The 22,903-nt window shown below is 38.7% G+C and overlaps 1 protein-coding gene across 6 annotated transcripts in view; it reads right to left on the bottom strand.

The window, feature by feature from the left end:
- DIAPH3 (diaphanous related formin 3) overlaps positions 1 to 22,903 on the bottom strand; it is a 530,827-nt gene that overhangs the window by 333,521 nt on the left and 174,403 nt on the right. For all 6 annotated transcript variants that reach the window (XM_043892388.1, XM_043892390.1, XM_043892386.1 and 3 more), the window contains 5 exons: positions 13,100 to 13,210; positions 12,693 to 12,811; positions 11,778 to 11,894; positions 6,132 to 6,250; positions 3,450 to 3,514 (listed from right to left, as the gene is read on the bottom strand). In XM_043892388.1, coding sequence (XP_043748323.1) covers positions 3,450 to 3,514; positions 6,132 to 6,250; positions 11,778 to 11,894; positions 12,693 to 12,811; positions 13,100 to 13,210 — 531 coding nt within the window. The remainder of the gene's footprint in view (positions 1 to 3,449; positions 3,515 to 6,131; positions 6,251 to 11,777; positions 11,895 to 12,692; positions 12,812 to 13,099; positions 13,211 to 22,903) is intronic.

Here is a 22,903-nt window from a genome sequence, read left to right as displayed (position 1 = left end):
AATAAACCAAAAAGCTTTCTTCTTTTCCCTAATAACTACAGACAACTTTTAGAGTATTTATCACAGGAAAGCAACGTAATCAGACTTGCACTCTGGAAAACCCAGCGAGCAGCAGCACGGACAGTGGACGGAACGGTGTGCTGGGCATCAGTGCGGTGCGGCGCTGCAGCGTCCCGGCATGGACGCAAGCCCTGCTGGAGCTCAACAGAAAACAGCACAAGAAAAGGAGGAAAATATATATGTATAAACAGAATCAAAAACCAGCATCTGACTGAACAGAGGAAATGAGCGAAAGGCTATAACTAAGATAACCATGTTGTTCTGTTGCTTTGAAAGCCGGCAAAAAAGGATTATAATTTGAGGGAATGACATTTTTAGAGACAAGAATGAAGAATTTGGTTTTGAAGATGTTAAGCTTGGTATAAGAAACTCAGAATGAATGTACCTGTGCCTCCTCCTCGGACAGTCACCTTGCTGCCTCCCACTATCCATCAGGGCTCACAGTAGCCATTACTTCCCAGGGCAAGTGTTGCCTCGCCACCCGAGATCCTTCCTACAGGCTTACACACCAGACAGGGTTTTCCTAAAACAACTGTTATCATCCTGTATTATAAAACCTTCAAAATGTAGTATCATACACCTCAGTAATGCTCACCAACCTGGAAGCTCACTAATAATGAGACCTTTTCTGTTTTATTCATCACCTTTACAAAAGCTTTATATTTACAAATTAAACTCTTTTGTTGAGTGAAATCATCAGCCAATTCCTGTCAAACTTTCCTTTATATGTTGAATAACCATGTCAATATCATAAAGGTCCTCAATCTCCCAGTCTCAAATATCTCTATGAGGTCATTTTCTCTATTCTCCTCTCTATGAACACTCAGTCAATGTTTACTGCTGCTTAGTAAGAAACAGAAAACTAAATTCTTATGAGAGTAAGAATGAAGAAGCCTTTCTCATAATATCAATATGTACACTGTCCTGTCTTAGGTCTTAGAATAAGATGCAGAAGGAAAAAGAATTATTTATAGGAACAAAACTAAAACTATCAAAACAACCAGAATCATAGTTACTACACTCAAAGAAAGCTTACTAAATTAACTTTACCATACTGAGAGTATCTGTATTACTTACAAGAGAGATAAATTTCTACATCCTCCCCTATAAAAGGATCAGACAAAATATAAACTTTGCTTTAGCATTTTTATAATATCCATAGTGAAATCACAGTAGCCTTGAGGATAAAATGAATCTCCATTAAAGATGCACTTTACAAAAACTGAAATGATAGGCTTCCTCTCCGAAAGGAGTCAGTAGAGCAATATTACACTTACAAAATTACATGCAAAAATGTCAAGAAACACAGTTAAGGTTGAGGTTCTACTTAATTTCATTCCCTCAGGTAAGTGAATTAGTGCATCTATACAAGAAGGCTGATAACTCAATACTCTCTATGTACTTTCTGACATTTCTAGTCTTCATTTTTCAAATTTATGCATTAAAATAAAGAATGTGTCTAGCAACCATGATAGCTTCCTGCCTAAAGCAAAGTATTTACATGTGTCCTTATAAAGCTATCAGAAAAAATTCTTGCTGACACATACAAAATGGTATGGCAATAGAAATTTTTTATGGAGTGAACAATATTTTCTGAATATACCTAAGACACATAACTGCTGACTGAAAGGAGACAACTAACCTTGAACAAGGTCTTTCTTCTATTTACACTAAAAGCTTACAATTTTAAAACAATGTTTTGAGAAAGTTATCATATACAAATACTGTAAACCAAAAAAAAGATTATAAAAGCCCATTTAAACTATCTGAGATTCATTCAAACCAAGTAACTTGAAAGTCTGCTACTCCTTTCCTACAGTGAGTGAAAGTCTTATTTACTGAGCTTGGAACACAGAGTCAGTGGGTGAGAGGTCACCATACAACACAAACATCTATCAACTGGAACACTTAGGACACTTAAAGTATCGATTACTTTGTTTCCCCCATTAACTAAGTCACTTTGCAAAAATGGCGATGTTAATATCCACAGCTGTAATCCGAGCCTGCAGCCAAAGGTCGGGGAGATAATACTCTCTAAGGATTTGGTGAAACTTAGGACTTCTTAGACAGGGCCCTTACAAAGTTCTCCATGTAAAAGTGAAACTTAAAGTCACTCAGTCATGTCCGACTCTCTGTGATCCTGTGGACTATACAGTCCATGGAATTCTTCAGGCCAGAATATTGGAGTGGGTAGCCTTTCCCTTCTTCAGGGGATCTTCCCAACCCGGGGATCGAACCCAGATCTCCCGCATTGCAGGCGGACTCTTTACCAGCTGAGCCACCAGGGAAGCCCAAGAATACTGGAGTGGGTAGCCTATCCCTTCTCCAGTGGATCTTCCTGACCCAGGAACTGAACTGGCCTTTCCTGCATTGCAAGCGGATTCTTTACCAACTGAGCTATTAGGGAAGCCCTAAGATGTTTTATCTTAAAAGTCTATTAAAAATGTACAGTTCTCTCAAGGTTCATTTAGGGCTTGACACATCAAAAATGTAGACTCTGGCTTGGTGCCTAAGTCAGTCTAAATGTTCCTTGAGTACATTGAGGTAGTGGTAGCAGTTACTACCATGATTCCTCCAACGAAAGGAACCAGCCCTAAGAATTCAAATCAGAGCAAACTACTTAAAATGTGAAGACTCCAGCAACAAAAGATAATAAAATTTAAAAATAAAATTTTAAGATCAAGAACCAGTCTAATAGGTACCCACTAAGTAGAGACAAAAGCACAACGCACTATCTTACAGAAAGGTGGGGGATGGCTGGATGGTCAACAACACTACTGGGACAGGAACAAATGAAACTGCTGACACCCAATACTTATGATCTATGAAAAAGACAACTTTAAATGGTTCCGCTGAGTCTTATGAAGCAACTTTAATCAAAACAAAAACCAAATTAAACTTTCACTTAAAATTTTTAGATATAATTTCAATCTTAAGGGCCTAAATTATCTGAGGCCTTCAGAAATACTCCAATCTTAAAATTCTGACTCTATATTGTCAGTCATTTATTTATTCATTCACTCATTCAAAAAATATTGTTTTAGGTGCTGTGATAGTGAATAAAGCTAACAAAAACCCTTCATAAATTTTAGTACAGAGGGAGAAACAGACAAGACATTTGTATATACACACACAGATACATAAATGATGTAGCATGTCAGATGGCGATAAATACAACAGTAGAAAAACAAGGAAAGAAGCATAGGGAGGGTCGGAGTTGGGAGTGAGGAGTTTAAATGTTTAAATAGGAAGTTCTCAGAGGATGGCATCTGTGCAAACACCCAAAGGAAGTAAAGAAGGAAATTGGAAGAACACAGAGAGTCCCTGAGGCAGAAATATAGCTGCAGGAGTCCCCCTGTAAGTCTTGTGAAGTTATTCAAACTACTTACTTTCTTGTTAAGTTCTGATGCTTTCTCTTCAAACTCTTCTAGTTTTGCTTCATCTATGCAAATATCTAAAATTGCAATGACAAAATTTTTCTTAAATTCACTGTTACTTTAAAAGTTTAGAAAGAAAAAAATCACTGAGAAAAATCAGAAATCATGTCAGTAATAAACAAAATGGAGAAGTATATAATATATAATGGAGAACGATTTTCTAAGCATGATACCAAGGTCATAAAATATAAGAGGAAAGATAAACCCAACCATAATGTTAACCTTGTATTAAGCAAAAGGAGGAGTTCAACTGTACATAGCAACAAAGGTAGCTATCCTCAGTTCATATTTTGAAGGAAAAGGAGAAGATGATAGCCAATACAAATGGGGAAAATGTACAATAACAATGAGCATAAAATTAGGAATAAAAATCTAAAAATTGATAAGCCATAAGAACAGATAATTGAATTTTCCTAATAATATGAAAATATACAAATTTTAATTAGAAATAAGCAAAAATTAAATAATCCCTAATGCCAAGTACTGGGGATAGCATGGGGAATCCAACTCTCCTAAAAACAGTTGGAAGTATCATTAAGGAACTTTGCTAATAAGAAACTATGCAATATGTACTAAAATTTAAAATAAATACTTCTTTCACCCAGTAATTCTATTTCTAGGACTTTGCTTTTAAGTAAGAAGATTCATTAAAATATTGTTAGCAAAAAACTGCAAATAAATATCCACTAATAATAGATTATAAAGCTCTGATAGGAATCCACAGGATGGGACACTTCACAGGAGAAGTAATTCATATGGATGTCTCATGATGTACTATATCCCTTCTTTCTTTTTTAATGAAAGCAATAATGAAAATTGTTTAATAAAACATACTACAAAACAACTTATGAAAAGCAAGAATCAACCAATCACTGCATCCAAAACTAGCCCCACTTCCTGAATGGGACCACTTGCAGCTCTTTCTGTATCAGATTACTTTCGTGGTTAGCTGCTCAACTCCAAATACAGTGTGTACACAGTTATTTCTTGATTTAACTATGTAGGGCATTATGGATAACTTCCCAAGTTATACTTTCCTGTATAATCCTAATTCTCTGTAAGTTTTTTTCACTTGGCTGGCTCTGTAGCACTAAATTAATACTTAATCCTCTGATTCCTATTGCACAGACAGCATCTCTTGAATCCCACCTTATTATGTTATCTGTGCTCTATACTTTCCAACATCTGTCTCCCACCTAAGCATGTTAACACAGTGAAACTCTCTTCTGTATTTAAGTCTTCTGCATTGTGTCTGTAAGTTTATTTGAAACATTTATAATCAATTAACAGAATGAATTTATTTAAATATGTAATTACTTTCACTTATATAGGCAAGAAGTATTCAAAGATTTTATTTCCTTCTCAAGAATTCAATGTCAAAACCTCTCACCTATTCAAGAAAAATATTCCTAATGTCCAGGTAGAAAAAACTTTCTCTTCAGACACTATTCAAAATCATTCCATGTTTTAGTCTGCTATACATTTAGAGAATATTTTCCTTTATTTCTGTGTCCCTCCTACCCCCAGGAACTTCTAATTTCTTCTCTCTTAGGGAAAGAAACAAGCATTTGCTTTATCAGTGTCATTAGTATTGTCTACTACCTTCTCATTCTATGCATCTCACACTTCTTCCTGAACTCAAATATTTTATGAGGAAAAAAACAACTCCATGCAAATAATACTCTTTGAATATTAAATCAAGATTTGACGTATGGTAACTTCTTAAACATTAGTTACCATGTGGAATCACATATCCTTTCAAAGACTGTTTTGCACTCTGTTACTTATAAATCATTTAGACACATCAAGCCCTGGTCATCTGGGAAAGAGTGGTTTACAGAGTCATACAGATCCTTCAAATGGTGATACATCTCATCATACAGTATCAAAATAATCGTATAGGGTAATATCACCACTAATCTCATCAGAAAAAAATTTAGCGCTGCCGGGATGACAGTAGCAAATACAAGTTTTCCAAACTCAAATTTTTACATAAATGCTTGGATTTTATCATTGGTAACATAGTCTATCTTCATCTCATTCTAAGGAAAGTGTGTGCCAAACACTCACATCTAAGTAGCTACAATTTGTGTAACAATCACTTTTTCAAAGATTAAAAAAAAAAAAAAAGGCAGGCATCTCAGCTGGCAACTCAGGCAATTACACAAGTACTTCCTTTTGGACTCTGGTTTGCAGCACAAGTGACTCACACATACAATATATTGAAGTTTGAATATATTCACACAGAATATTGAAATTTGTATACACAAAGGTAAATGTCTAATACAATTAATATTTTTTTAGTTCTTTATCAAGAACATTCTTGAGTAAAAAATAGCAGTTTCATTTCTTCTGTTTTACCAAAGAATCCCAGGGCTACTGAGGTTTGGTGCTACTGCCTTGCTTTACAACAGGGTGCCAGCAGTTTTCTCAATATTGTTCTGCAAATATCAAGATGGTGAAAAAGGCAAATAATGTCTCAGTACCATTGTGAAAATAGATTTGACTAGTAGGACCTTCTGAAAGGGTATCCAGGACCCTCCAGAGTCCACATTGCAAGAAACAACACTCTAGCACTAACCCATGGGTAAGGGACAGAAGGTATTTCCATTTAAATAACAGTGACACACTCACCAACAAACTGACTCAAATCTAAGTCTAGTCTTTTTCGATATGTGAAGTCTGGATCCATCCCATCTCTATGCAGTACAATCTGAGATACACACTCATCAATTAATTTGAAGTACTGTTGCCTAGAACCAAGGAAAAGAATAAAGGTACACTCAATTTATCAGTGTAACTTTACATCAAAACAAAGCTATTTCATTCAGTAGCTTGATTTCCAGTTCAATAATATACTACTGTGCAGTTTTAACAGTTGATATAACAGACGTAACATGGGAGTGACAGTAAATACAAATGTCACTTACCTTCTAATGATTTTAACACATTAATGTTTTCGTAATCTTTTAGTTATAAATACAGTGTGCGTTAAAGATCATTTTCTTATGAAAGTCAGAACCTTGAGTTAATTAGTAGGCAGTGAAAAAGAGAATATTCAAATGAAGTGATACTGATACATGCTTAAACACAGTCCTCAGCAGAGATCATCAGCCTATCACTATACCTTACTGAAAGGGTTACCATTAATTCATTTTATTTTACAAATCAGAAGACATATTTTCTAAAAAATTATCTGGAAGTTTCTTAAAACCATACAGTTCACTGTTTTTACAATGTTTGGGATAATGTGAATTATAAACAATATCAAATGAATATTTTTTACTTAAAGCTAGAAAAATTCAGTTTAACAATTTTTCTCCAAAGTTTAAATTTAATTAAAATCCTCAACAGGCTTCATTTGTAACTACAATTAAGTTCAGTCCAACTGTATGAGTAACAAGTTAAAGAAATCCTTTGAAACAACTCAAGCCAACAAATGCAAAAGATTTTACAAACAAAACCAAACTACAGTTATCCAGAAGATTTTACAAACAAAACCAAACTACAGTTATGGGCAGGGGTGGGGAGCATAGGCCTCCATCCCAACCACTCAGGAAGACTTACTTCTTCTCAATGACATTTTGCACAGTTTTTCCTCTCCACCTTCTTCTCACTATGTATGTGATGGCACTTCAGCAACTTCAGCTTTCCATCCCTGTAATCTATGACCTGCTGCTCTGGACCTACCTACTTACACCCAATAAACCATTCATTACACTGAATAAAATAAACTAGAATTCAACATTAGCAAATAAGAAAATGTTCATTAACTGTCGTAGAGTGACTATTTAAGAGAGTATTCTTAGGTACAGATCAAGGCAAGAAGGCATAATCATTGCTTTCCTCAACTTTCACAACTTCTTTTAAAGAAATAATCCCCTAGCTAATGTCTTAGCTGTAATAACCACATTTACACTTGAGGTATTTATATATAAATTGCACACATTTCTATCACTTTTAAAAATTGAGATGACACATTCTGTCCCTTTTTTACTCTTAGTTAATGTTATCTTGATGTTGTTTTAATAAAACATTTAAATTAATACGTTATTTTGTGTCATTTTTTAAAAACCATAATTTCATTAAATGCTTTCTCAGTTCCACCATTCTAAATTATGAGCTCATTTATAATGCAGATGAAAACTGATGCAGAAACTCTTTCAGCAAGATAACAAGAGTAAAGAACAATATACTTATGGATTCCAGAAACATAAATCTAGAAAACAATCTTGATGTGAGATATTAGTAAGGTAGTGAATGTCAGAGTAATATGTAAACAACCTAATTAAGGAATAAATATAAATGTGATTACTTCACTAATATAAAATGTAATTTTTGTTGGAGAATATTTTGAAGTCAACTTCCCTTTCTCTGCAGTTTTTTTACCAAAATCAGAAATTATCTCCATGCACATTCAACTCACATGCTATTTTGCACACAATAAGCCTTCAATAATTTGTTACAGAATTGAATTTGATCTTCTATCCACCTTCCAATTACCTTGCTGCATTTGATTTTTCGTGGGGCCTTTGCTGTATATTTTCCAACTGAGCTCCATTTCAGTAAAATTTCCTTTTGTCCCAAAAGCAAAAGTGAGCAAAGATTTAAATTCATAGATTGAATTCTTTTAAGTGAGAATATTTTGCACTCTACAATGAAAATTAGCTTATTAAAAGCTTTAGAAATTTTGTTTATTAATTATCAATATTAATTCTAAATGTTCATCAAGTGAAAATGTCCAGAAAACTGAAGATCTCTGAAAGGTAAAATCCAGGTCCACTTGAGATAGCAAAACCAAAAAAATGAAGAGGTAAACCGAAAAGAACAAGGTACATGGGACTGCACAACAAAAGTAAAATTTACTGTATGTGAACTAAAAGGTAAATACAGAAGAATTTTAAAGAATATATAGCAAAAGTATCATGTAAATGACCATAATTGTGACTCTATCCTGTAATAAATATATTCCCACTATAAGAATAAACAATCTAGGGGGTGGGATGGGGAGGGAGATGGGAGGGAGATTCAAAAGGGAGGGGGTACATGTACACCTATGGCTGATTCCTATTGAGGTTTAATGGAAAACAACAAAATTCTGTAAAGCAATTATCCTTTAATTATAAAATAAATTTTTAAAAGAAGAATAAACAACAACAAACAGTAATAAATAAGAGAATTTTGGTCCATGGGAAAGAACCAGTGGGGTCTTGACTAAGCAGTCACAGGAGGAACTCTGCCTTCATAGCAACCAGATCTGGAATGAAGACCAAGGGCCTTGGGCTGAAAGAGCCAAGGAAGAAGGGAACACAGATGATTATCAAACTTCAAAAGTGATCCTGAAAAACTGACCAAAGGAGAGGAACTTCTATGGCTCACTAATAACACTTTGATAATGCTACTATGACAGAGTACAGTGAGAGCAGCCTTAGCATGTAGCCGTTGCTGGGCAACACTACTCTGTGCCCCGTTACCTGGCAACGGGTCCCACTCAGCCATTGGTCGGTGCTAGAGTGGGCCCCGCCCACAGGCGACCGCTTGTCAGGAAGCCACGGGGCGGGGTGGAAGGGGTGGTCAGCCAAGAGTGGGGCGCGGCCATGAGGGGGAGTCAGGGAAGAGCGGACCCTGGCCTCTGCCTGGGGCCCTCCAGCCTGTTCCCTGGCCCAGAACCAGCAGGTGAGCTGGGCACCCAGGGAGGAGGCCAGAGATGCGTCAGAGGCTCCAGAGCCTTCCCCATGGCCACCCATGAGCCGGGGCCTTGAGGCGCTGGGGAACCACTCTGCAACCTCTGTCTCTGTGAGCGAAGAGCGGCAGCCGTTGGCCTAGGCCACAGGCTGTGGGCCCTGCCTCCTGCCCCCTTTTGGGGGCCTGAGGAACGGAGGGCCAGTTGGGTCCTGGGTGCCAGGCTCCTCAGCGATGGCAGCTGGACAGAGTCTGGGAACCTGGCCCTGAGGGAGCCGCCAACTGAGGTGGGCCTCCTCTTGGCCAGGACCTGGACTTTGGAGGGTGAGGGCTGTGCCCTGGGACTTGGCACTTTGTTGTCAGGACAGAGAAGAACATTTGTTTGGTAGAGATTTACAGGAACATCTTCACCTGACTGTGACCTGACTTCAAGAATAAGAATTTCACACCAGGAGGTCTGTACCAACTAACCACGACCCTCCCCACCTTTCCTATGAAAGGGCTTTGTTGAAAGCTTTGGGGGAATTTGGGAATTTTAAAGCATGAGCTACCCATCTTCTTGCCTGGCTCTGCAGTAAACTTTTCTCTGTTCCAAACTCCAATGTCTTAGTATTGTTTGGCCTCACTGTGAGTCAGGCACACAGACTTGTATTTTCAGTAACACTACAATGTATTTCTCTAGACAGTTGATTCTACTAAAGTGATAGGCTTGCCTGAGCATGCCCCACAAGAGTTGTGCTTTTTAATCTGTTCTGAAGTTTAAAAACCACATGTCCTCCAGAGCACAGATGAAGGGACTAGAATCCTAAGTAAGAAATAACCTCCTTTACAGCACTATGTGTGTGTGCTAAGTTGCTTCAGGGGTGTCCAACGTCCAACTCTTTGTGACCCTGTGGACTGTAGCCTGCCAGGCTCCCATCCATCGAATTCTCTAGCCAAGAATATTGAGGTGGGTTGCCGAGCTCTCCTCCAAGGGATCTTCCCGACCCAGGGATCAAACCCACTTCTTTTGAGGCTCCTGCATTGCTGGCAGATTCTTTACCACTAAGCCACCAGGGAAACCCATATAACTACAGGCCCTTTGCCACACTATGGATACATTCAAACCTTCAAAAGCAATCAACAGTCTTAAATTTTTGGAAAATACAGGGATCAAGAAAAGGATGGGGTTACTTTAGAATGAGTGAAAGTCTCAAGTTTATTTTTAAATTTTCAGAAGAGTACAATGTTACAATTAGGGTACCTATGATTTTCAAAAATCATATTTAATCAAATATTAGTATTTTTTACCTAGCATTTATAAAGTGGTTCAATAAACTGTCTTATTTAAATAAAAATTGAGAAACAAGCAAATGAAGCCTAACAGGTTCCTGACTCTCATTTTAGAAGACCTTGGGATTTGCCAATTCTACAAAGGAAGGAAGTAGAACAGGCGGTCATACTAATCGCAACCTAAAGTTTTACCATGTTTCGGTAAAACTGCTCACTTGTTAGGTACATCAAAAACCTAAATTACTCCCTCTGACATCACCCAGAGGACACAGCCTGAATGAAACTAACAACTCCTTCTACTTGAAATCAGAATAAGAAAAGACATACTATCCACAGTATTTGAGAAAAAATTTCAGCAAAGTTAAAGGCAGCCAAAATGGCTTCATACTCAAAAGATCTTAGCTTCCTTCATAAAACAGCAATAAAAAAGGAAAGAAGGTATAGATAGTATTTATTGAGCATACACCATATCTGGCTAGGAGTCTCACTCATGTTATCATTTCAATCTTCATAACAATACAGCAGCTTAAGTGCTACTACCCATAGAGGGTGGTGCTCAGTTACTCAGCCGTGTCTGACTCTTTGTGACCCCATGGACATGTATGTAGCCCGCTAAGCCCCTCTGACCATGGAAGTTTCCAAGCAAGAATACTGGAGTGGGTTGCCATTTCCTACACCAGGAGATCTTCCCAACCCATGGATCAAACCTACATCTCTTGAGTCTCTTGCATTGACAGATGGATTGTTTACCACTGAACCACCTGGGAAACCCATATAACTACAGGCAGATGTGGATAACAGTTAATTTCTTTAAACAATTTGCTGAGTTCAAGATGTCTAAGGTATAACCAAATGACTTCAAAAGTTACTTGTATAGCTTTCTGATACATTAGCAACATTAAACATAACTGTACTATTAAGGAACTTTCTAGCTACTTAAACACTAATAAAAGTGATATTTTAGTATCTTTTTTATAACTTATGAAAAGAAACTTATCAACACCATTCCTACTGCCCAAGGACTAAGCAGAAAATATTATTCATCATGCAATAAATTAGTAATAAGTAAATTTGTTGCTAGTTCTTATTTTTATTCAGATGAAAACTTGTAACCAAGAATCTGCTAGAGCTTAAAAAGTAATAGTAATATCATTTTATACCATCATCTATCTAAATATATGCCCATAGGAAACACTGTATACTATGAATTAATACTATAAAAGAAAGAAATCTTAAAAATATGTGATGTTCAAATCAAACAGCTGGTGAATTTCACAATATAATTTTATTAGTGAAAGAAAATATTAGAATATAGCTTCCTCTTACCTTATAAAATAATCATTTCGAATCAGCAAAAGATGCTGCAGAATTGAAATGAAATACCCCTCTGCTCTGGTTTCCTTAACTGTGTTCCACAGCATGTTGTAAAGATCATTCGCTTCAGTAAACAGATTAAGGAATATGTGGATTTATTTGCCCTCTACACCCAGCAACGGCGGTAAGTGACACGGAATCTGCTGTGTAAGGCCTCAGAAGATGCTGTCTTACGCCAAACCAGGACCGCACAGACCGAGCATGTGATAAAGCGCGTGTGGCCAGCTGTGAGAGCAGAGGGAAGCCGCACGACACTCTCCAGCCTCCCCTCCGCAGTCGGCTCCAGCCAGTCTCCTCTCTCGCACCAAGGCGCTCTGGCAGAGCGGCAGAGAGCTGCTCACGAAGGCGGCCCTGGGCTCTGGGGCAGCCGTGACCGAGAGCCGGTGCCAGGCATTACCTACCACGGCGCACTCCCGTGGAAGACAGAGATGCGGCACAAACACAGACGTCTGCAGAGACACAGAGCCAGCCAAGGCTCGTAAGAAAATACATGCAAGGTACAGGGCAGAAATAACCAGCAGGCTAAGGGGCCTACTCCTAATGCCGGAAAGCACTGGGGGCAGCGGGGCTCCAAACAGAAAGAACAGACTGCACATGTGCACATTAAGAGGCCTCCAGTATCCAGTTTTAACGTGCAGCATTCATTTATATAAGCATGTTTTCATAAAAACACATATAAACTAATAAAATAAAAAGGTTTATACAAACATCCCTCTGATTCAACAGAGTTTTGATTTTATAGCATTTACCTAGAAATGGCTTCAGAAGTTTAATATTTTAGGGTTAGGGGCTGACTGTTTAAGATTTAGCAGCAATTATTAGTAATTAATATATATATATATGATTGGACATCAGACAAAAGGATATTCAAATTCAGCTCTAATATCTTCAAGGCGATGGGAGAACTCCATCAAATCTTCTTCCTTATGCTCATCAAAGACTTTAAGTTGGATATCCAAGCCATCATTCTTAATATGTTTTAAATTCTACAGATATTAAATTGAAATTATGAGGAACTGTTTGGTTTTAATAATGCAAAAAATTAATGAAAAATATAAACAATAAACAAACCACTCAATTTGATTTATAGCATTCAAAGACTTAAAAGTGTTAACTAATATTCAAAAGTTATCGTCTGTATTTCAAAAATAGATTTTATACTCAAGCCTTTTTTCCCATAGATAAATTATTCTTGAAAGTAATTTATCTAAATTTCCCCCTACTCAAGTACTTCTTTAATTTAAATATTAATAAGAAGACTGCAGGGCACTTACTGGCAATATCTCTTTCAATCCACAACGCATAAATTCATTTCTGATGTGAAGCCTGAAGTCCAAGTCATCAGGAGATGTAACAAGGGCATTGATGAGCTGCATACACGCTACCTATAATAAATTACACAGTAAGACTTAGACTTGGATCAGACATTTAAAAAGGAGTAATAGCACTGAGACATCAAGGCTGTGTTCCAAGTATTATCAAATATCTTCCTTCACAGGTGAGTCTATTAAAACGATAATTTGAATGTAAAATACTTTAGTCAATTATAAATTATACAAGAAATATATTTTCAGTGGAGTTTTTAATTCACTCCAACCAAAAGTTAAGTTCTTGTCCAAAAATATTCCATGCACACAAGACATAAACTGAACACACATTAGTTGAAAAACTATAAATATCCTTAGGTAACACTTAGCTAAACTAGGATAATCAAATAACTTCCTATTCATCAAGAGAAACCCAAAGACTTTAAGTCAATAAGAATTAACTAAGGCATGCATCTAGTTAATGGGGTTGCTATAACCAAAAACTGTATTATGAACATTGCAAGGCTAATTACTGGTTTGATCCCTGGGTTGGGAAGATCCCCTGGAGAAAGAAATGGCAACCCACTCCAGTATCCTTGCCTGGAAAATCTCATGGACAGAGGAGCCTGGTGGGCTGCAGTCAATGGGGTCACAAAGAGTCGGGCACAACTGAAAAACTAACACTTACTTACTTACTTATTACTTAACTGACCAGGCACTGGTCCCTACACTTTGACAAAAACTCAGACTTACTGTATGTTATGTTTATTAAGAAGACATAAAGAAATAACATGGCCAACTGAGCTAAAAATTAAAAATCATATTTTCTCAACTTTCACCCTGGAACTCCAACTTTCAACTTGGATATCATTTTTTTTTTAATTACTGGCTGAACTGTATCTTTCATTATCAAAAATCTATATAATGAAAACAAAGAAGACTGTTTCTAGGGTAGCAAAGAATTCTTCATTGTTGTCAATGGTTATTTTTCTAAGTCTACATTCTACCAAAAGCCAACAAGAAAGACTAGCATACTGATCAATATGTTTAACCTCATGCTGCTCTCTAAATTGTCCTTTCTCCATCCCTTAAGGCAAGGTCTATATGAATTTAAAACGCCATTTTGGGATTAAAACACCAACAGGGGTCTGAGTTCCAGCTGGTTGAAATATATTATAATTGTTCTATTTGATATCTAAACACTAAAATCTGGCCAGCATGCCTCTACTGTCAAAATCTGAAAGAGAGGGAAAAGAAAAACATATTTAGAAGAAAAAGAAAAGAAAAACTTAAAACAGAGTCTACCTTTCAGTACATGTTCACTCAACTGTAAACAGTTCATGTCAAAAAGTCAAGTTTAAAAGGCTTTCTTTGCACTTCCTTGCCAGTCATTACCCAGTACCCACAATTTTTTTCAGCATTATAAAAGATCTCAAACAGCATACAAATCATGTTTCTATACGTTCAGAGAAATTAAATTAGCATTAGTCACCAGGTTTCCAGAAAAGATGCAAATTATAGACAACTCAAAGAAAGCAGCAAAAATAAACAACCTAAAAATTAGCAGCAAATATCACCTAAATGGAAAGTCAATATACATAGGACAATATTAGCACAAAATTGAAGAGAAACAAGTGGAAAGGATCATCCAAATTGCTTCCAGGAAACATTTTAAAGGCAATTTCCAATAAAAGGAAAAATAGGAAATTGACAAACTGAAATAATGAATTTAATTCTTTAAGATCCTTTCCCAATTCTAATGGTAATTTACCATTATCACGACCTATACCCACTCTTTGATTAATTTATAGCCTGTAAACATATGTCTACATACAGTAAAATGTATTGATTTATTTTCTTACAGATGAAGAATTCTATAGTCAAGGTAAAGACCAAAGAGTTCCTTCTAGGTTTTTAATACATACATTGAGATATTTGGACCTGTTTTACCACATGATTTCACACTGATAGAGCATACCAGTATATGAATCAACTTCTATAGACAGTAGAAAAGGCTCAGGAGCTAAAAGGTAAAACGGCACACGCTGTCTACCCGAGTGAAGATAAGTAGGTACAATAACAAAAATACACCCGAACAGATATGTGAGAATACATTATATGAGCATATGGAGACAGTAATAAAACAAGGACAGCTGAGGAGCAGAACTGACTCTCACGGATTGATTGGAAGACAGGCAGCCAGATGAAGAGGAAGACCAAGGTGTTCAAATGTAAGAGTTAACATATTCAAAGCCCTGGGCCCTTCTATTGAATCACAAGGAATTCAGATTTTCTGAGCAGTCTGTAAAGGTAGTAAGTGGGAGAGCAGGGGAAGGACTCATTAAAGATGAGGCCAGACTTCGATGAAGCACAGCCTCCTAGGCCAAATCAGAGAGTGCTGGTTCAGCTGGAAATAGAGAGGATCATAAAAGATTTCATGCAGAGGAGAGGTAATAACAGAGGTAACAGATTAAGTGAAGAAGTGATCTTAGGACTCCCCTAATGATCCAGTGGTTGAGACACAAATCTTCCAATGCAAGGGCCACAGGTTCAATCCCTGGTCATGGAACTAAGATCCCACATGCCACACAGCATGGCAGGGAAATAAAGCTATCATAGCGGTAACCTCAGTGAGCAATGAGGAGGTCTTGAACAACCTTTCTAAAACATGTGATGGCTGGGTGAACATGTGATTGAGACTAAAGAAAAGAATTTGCAAGTCCTCCCACCTTTGTTTTTCAACAAGATAGGAGGTGGGAGTATTAACAGACACATGAGATGCAAGGAGAGAAACAAATTTCACAGGAGACTAGAATAAATCCTGCTTTTAAAACTGAAATGTACATTAGGAATCACATTCATTTAAAAAATTAGTTACTGAATGCCAGGATATTAACAGAAACTCCAGGAAATAATGAAATTGTGATATTCATCATAAGGAATTAATCATCATGTTCTGCTTGATGTTCCAATAACATAGCATATATGATCTCCATTAATTCGCATTAAGTATGCCATACTAACAGTTTGAAAGGCAGACAAAAGCTACCTCACCCAGAACTGATCACTGAAGGGGGTAAGAAAACAGGAGTTTCTGCCCTCCTCCTGGGAGCATCCTAAGTTACATAAAGGCTCTATCTTGGGGCAGCAGACCCTCTCTGTTTATTAGGTTACGCATTTCATTCCTTCCAAGCCTGTTAGTGATGTCTACTAAGGACTTATTGGTACTGGGGACACAACTATGAAAAGAAAAAGACAGAAATCACTACTAAAGGAAGGGAGGAGTCAAGACTGACTCCACAATTTCTGACCAGAGCAATTTAAAAGCTGACAGTCATTTATTAAGATGGAAAATAAATACGGATAAACAGAGGAAACAGGTTTGGGAAGAAAGATCAGGAGTTCCATTTTAGAGATGTTAAGTTGGAAATACCTAATATTGATCCTTATCCAAAGAAGTAGAAAAGGAAATTGGATATAGGAGACCCTAGTTCAAGAAAGAGATTACCATAGCAATTGCATGTAAAAACCAATCTCAGATGATCATCAAAAAAGGAGAGAGAGAGAGAGAGAGAGAGAGAGAGAGAGAGAAGAGGTCCAAGAACTGGCTGGGACATTTCAGTTTCATCAATTTCAACCGTAGGTTTTGATTTATAGATTGGGGAAATGAGTTAAAGAAAAGTAGAAAGATATAATGTGGTAGAAAACAAACAAGGAGAAGTCCAAAAAATATGGGAGGAAAGTGTGTCAACAGGGAGAGTGATCAACTGTGTCAAATAAGATCATGACCACTGCATCTGGCAAACTGGTGACTTAACGAGCAGTTTCTGCAAAGGGCCAGAATTGCTCTTCCACTTGGAAAACTCTCTCTCTCATGTCCCATCAACAACCAGTACATGAAAGCAGACAATTAAACTGACCCTAAAATATTCTCCTCCTCACTGCAAACGCGTGTTTAGAAACACTTTATTAACACTTTAGAAAAACTGCTTATTGACCTTTGGTTAAAACAAGGCTTCTAAGTAAGACATCTCTAGGTGTTAGATCATGGACTCCATTTTAATGATTTAGAAAGTAAATGCTATAAACTTAATTGTTATTCTTGCCCCCATTATCAGAAAGGAAGCTTACATGAGAAAAGCTACTTTTAACATAACTTCTAGCTATAAAGACATGTCTGCACACATGCACACAGGCATGCCAGCTAGAATTCAGGATAGCTGAGGATTTCCTCAGGAGCAGCAGCAAACTGAAAACGCACTACAAAACCCACACGAGAAAGGACGAGAAAAACACGTAGCCAAAACCGCAACCACAAGCGGCGGGGAAAGGGTCAGCAACGACATGAACCAGAAAGTAAAGACCACTGGAAAAACCACAGCCTTGACTAGACGTATAACAAGGGACACATAAACTGCAAGCAAAAGTCGCAAAGATGTTCAAAAAGAGGGACAGAGCTTGTCAAAGGCAATCTTAGAACAAGGCAAATGATCAAAGGAAAATCATTAGAAGTAGACAGAAATTAAACAGCAAGACAAAGACACACACAGGAATTAACATCACTTAATCAGCAAAGTAGTTTTCCGCCCTTGAAAATGAAGTGAGGGGGTTTCATCATATGTAAATACATATTACCTAAATTTCCTCTACCACATAATTTAATGTAATGCTATCTATCACTATGTGCAACACAAAAGGAGAAAAACATTCACATTTTATGCATCTTTAACTTTCGGTTTCCAACCCTTTTTCGACTAACAAGTTTGAGCACAAAATTCCAGGCACACTAAGAGCTGTGATGCTTAAGACCAACCACCGACTTGTCCGCGTTTTGCCGAGGCCACTAGCACAAATGCTTTCTCCAAGATCATGCCAAAGGAACTGAAAAGTTATCCGACAAACAGCAAAAGCAAGTATTCTTTAGAAAGCTCACAATTGGGCAACAGGTTCGTCCTGAATACGAGGAGATGCTTTCATATGTAAAATGATGGCTATCCTACACTGAACACATATCAGCTTCACAAGCTGAATGCAGACCGCAAACCAGCACCCGTGAAGTACTTCAATAAAAACTCTATCAGAACCAGTGAATGCCGGCTCTCTGGGCCTGGAAGAACCAGGTCACACAGCTATTCATCTCAGCGCCACAGCAGAAATCCTGTCTCTCTTTGCACAATCAAATTCCACACTTATCAAGTGAGTAAAATGAGTAAATGATGCTTACAGACAAATATCTTGCCTCCAGTGCAACAAAAGAAATACCAAGGAATTTTGAAATCTCAAGCGTTAATCCAGAATATAAACTAAACCTGACTACTGCATTATGAAGACAAACACAGAAAAGGGTGAATTATGTCAGCAAATGTGAAGTCCTATACTTTACTTATATTTCTAATAAAATGTTCTATAAATGATAGACACAGTAAGAGGACAAGTCAGAGCTTGGGTGAAACTGCATATATCTCATACAAATTCAGACAAATAAATCATAGGATCAAGAGGCTCTAATTTACATGAATACGAACAGCTGGATTCAAGACGGAACCTGGATTTTTACAGATTTATTCAGATACTCCCCCTGAGATATCCATGAATTCTTTCTGTGTTCTTCCATTTTGTTGAGATGCTAGTATCACAGTATTCATACGAAATATTAGCAAGCTCTGAATTCCTGAGAATAAGCTTCTTAAGAGCTTAAGGAGTGTATTTCATTCATCTTTATTGTTCTAACATCTAGCAGAACTCTGCACAGCAATCACTGAATAATTAACCGACTGGTTAATTATGAAACTTTGCTGTTATCTTGAGTCATGAGTTACCTATATCTTTCTGGTGGTCTATTATAGCGTAAGTGAAAAAATGCATTACATAGATTCAGAAAATTGGCAGCATACTCTAGGATAAAAATGTTACCCACTAGCTTACTATACTGAAGTGTGTACTCCATATGACCATGTGAGTTTACATTAGAATATTATTTTACTCTTGCTTCTTTAATGTTTATTAGCTTAATGGCATATTATTTACTTGTTCATTTAATGTATTAACCTTTTGATTCATACAGATACAGTAACCATACTCTTGCAAGCCTCAATAAAAGCAGTAATCAAAAACAGAGAGGAATCAAAATAATTTGATCTCTGCATCCTTTTGGAATGCCCCAACAGTGGTCTTAAAAAATAAATGTCCAACTATACTCTGTAGTCTTCATTTGGGCCTTCAATAAATGTGAGAATGACATACTTGATATTAAAAGTAATTTTACTTAACATTGACTTTTTTGAGGGGGTAGGAGATACTTGAAACAAAAAGAAACAGTCAATCAAGTTATGACCATTTGTTATAGGAAGTCCTTTGTTTGGTCATGGGCAAAATTAAACTCAGGTACATTTTGAGCCTAAGGGCCTTAAGAGTCTTAACCATAAGGGAAATAAACAGAAGCTAACAAATTTGGCTAAATTCAAACAGGCATTGTAACATTTTCTTCAATGTCATATCTGTCAATTATTGCCCAGTAACACATTTCAAAGCACAGTGATAGCTGAACTGAGGGTCACTTTTCCTGCCCTGGTTCTAACACTTTAGTGACCTGAAACATCCAACAGGTAAGCATCTTTCTGGGGGGCTGGCTGTGCTGAGCAGCCCGTGGGGTCTTAATCTCCTGACCATGGACTGAACCTGCGCTCCCTGCACTGGAAGCATGGCGTCTTCACTGGACCACCAGGGAAGCTCCTCAATTTTTTACATTAAAAAAAAGGAAAAACTGTCATTTTTTTTTCAGTATTATGGAAAAATTTGATCCAATCAAATTTGCAAAGACCTATTCTGTAATTGAACTCAACAAAATCCATAGAGACTGAAGAAGCTTTCCATCCCTTTTTTTTAAGTTAAGAAACCTCTTTCAAAGAGCTATTCTGTAATTGAACTCAACAAAATCCATAGAGACTGAAGAAGTTTTTTTTCCCCTTTTTTTTTTCTAAGAAACCTCTGTCTTTATAGCAGCCATGAACATGCACTTTTAATCTTTGACCGCAGTTGAGTATAAATGACCAACAGCCCCGGCTGCAGCCCTGTGACACCCATCACAACAGGTTTGATGGAGCCGCATTTCCCATGGGCTCCACCAGTCAACATCTGATCCCAGCAAGAGTGCTGAAATGTGCCCGATGCTGGGATCCCCAGGACTTTGGCTGGAGGATCCCCCAACCACCTTGCTAAGTCCTCCTGGAACTGCACAGTGCCCTAAGACACTTCCCTCCAACCTTCTTCCTGCCGTCTCTCCTTCACCTGCCGTCAGATCAACACTGAGTGTAACACTCTCCAGCTTCTCTCAACTCCCTCTCCAGATTCTCTTGGAGGCATTTCCTCTAGTCCCTTGAACATCAAACCCCTTGCTACTCAAGGAACCCAGATGAACAGTCTTGGTTCCACAAGGCAAGTTGCAGCAAGAGTATTATTTTCAAATTATCTAATTTAATGTTGTGTATATTTTACCACAATTAAAAAAAGAGAAAGAAGTAGAATAATGGCTATGTGCTTCAATAATGGGTGAAAAGAAATTACAAGATTTGGGTTATTAGTAAAAAATATGTCGTCCAGACTTCCCTGGTGGCCTAATGGTTAAAAACCAGCCTTGCAATGCAGGGGACGTGGGTTCAATTCCTGGCCAGGGAACTAGGATCCCATGTGTCACGGAGCAACTAAGCCCATGTACCACAAGTACCAAGCCTGCACACTCCAGAGCCCAAGCGCCATGACTAGAGAGTCCCTGCGCTGCATCAAAGGACCCCACAACAGAGCAAAGATCCGCGTGCCGCAACCAACACCCAACGCAGCCAAATTAACAGTAAAAACAGTGGTCCACAGAAACACAGCAAAGATCCAGCTAACTGGAAGTATCTAAAAATATACTAAGTCAAATTTTGAGAAACCTGGAGGCAATTAAGGATTTAAGTTTATTTCAAGTATGTATGCACGTGTGCGTGTGTTAGTTGCTCAGTTGTATCTGACTGTTTGAGCCCGCCAGGCTCCTCTGTCCATGGAATTCTCCAGGCAAGAAGAGTAGAGTGAGTTGCCATTCCCTTCTCCAGGGGATCTTCCTGACCCAGGGATCGAATTTGATCCCTTGCACTGCAGGCAGATTCTTCACCATCTGAGCTACCAGAGAAGCCCATATTTAAAATATATTTATATTTAAATATATTCTGATCAAGCTCAGAAACTAAAGTTGCTACAGGTTGGCATCAGTGCACCAAAGACAAGAGAACCAGAATTCCGCCCCTCTGAGCCGAGCGGCCCCACGCGCCCACACTCACGTCTGCTCTCTGACGGGCGCGTTCTCCTCTCTGATTGAGAAACTTTAGAAAACACGTCTCCCTTTAAACAGCAATTAGTGTACCGTCACACGAACCAAAATTAGTGAAGACTTTGCTCCATTCACATGACATCAAGGCACAGCGAGTGTACAGAAACACCACCAGGAGCATCAGACTGAAGGAAAAGAAGCCACGGAGGAGACAGGCGGAGGGACAGCACTGATCGCCGTGGCCAGGAAACGCTGCGCGGGGCTCTCAAGGGTCTGAAAGCACTGCAAGCAGAGGTGGAGACCACCGTTCTGCAAGACCTTTACCAGGCTGTCTTTACAGCAAACCGCCTTGGAAGACAGAGAATGCATCCACCCTCCAGACCCAAAGGGCAGGCAGACCCAAGTCCATTCTGAAAGATCTGTGCTCCCCAAGCTTCAAGTTCCTCTCCTGTGACACAGCTGCCGTCTCTGCCAGGCCATCACACAGCCCTTCACAAAGAAGAACGGGACTCAACTTTCCTGAGCAGCCAGCTGGGAGGCCTCACTGAAAGCAGTCACCCAGCAGCTTCCTGACGGGGGCCGAGCACTCCAGACAGCACGCTCCACCCAGGGGCTCCACATGCACCTCCAAGACCATGCATCGGACAGGGGAGCCAGGCGTTAACGTGCCTCTCTGCCCTAAAACACTGCCGCGCACCTCAGAGGCACTCATAAGAGGTGTTTAGCTGTTGAGGAATCAGGATCTGTACACACACAGCCTTAGACAACTGTGGTCATGTCTCCACCCTGAGGCAACTCTGGTTCCGCTGGCAAGTTTCCTGGAGAGAAAAGACGTAAGGGCATCAGCAGACAGACACCTACGATGAGACACCAAGGGAACAGGCCCTGAGAGACACGCCCCTGGCTTTGCCTGAAGTAGTCAGTGACATGCTGCAGCCCCGCAAGGCACTCAGACCAGCCTCAACTCACCGTCAGGCTTGTCAGGGCTGAAAGAGCTGCCCCTATGTCCGCCTTGCTGAACAAAGTCTGTGCAATCATTCAAACCTGAGGTTGAGTGAAACTGCAACAGAAGAAACCAAGAAAGCTTCCTGGTGTCCTAAGATGGTCCCTGGTGGTTTACAGGATGTGTTCAGCTGACAGGATCTGCGATCTGAGAGGCATGGCTGAGGTCAGTAGTGCAGGGCAAACTCAACCTGCGGCTGGAGGCACGGCTGACCATCAGGCTTCATCAAACACTCAAGGGGACGAACGGAACAGATATCGTCACAGCCTGTGCTGATCAGAGTATCTGCTGTGCAGAGTGTCTTTGCTCTAACGTGACCCCTGCAGCTGGAATCTGGGGCTAACAAAGCTGAAACTCAAGCTACTGTTACGGCTGTGGGTAAAGGGAGTCCTTTTTTTAGATCTAGGAGTCTGTGTCTTTGGACAGCAGCACCCCCCTGCAAGGGTGGAAGATTAACAGAGTA

The sequence above is a fragment of the Cervus elaphus genome, chromosome 30 (genome assembly GCF_910594005.1).
Source record: "Cervus elaphus chromosome 30, mCerEla1.1, whole genome shotgun sequence".
In the NCBI taxonomy this organism is placed as follows: Eukaryota; Metazoa; Chordata; class Mammalia; order Artiodactyla; family Cervidae; genus Cervus; species Cervus elaphus.
Note: the sequence above shows the minus strand (reverse complement) of the source record. Positions and strands in the feature narration are given on the sequence as shown.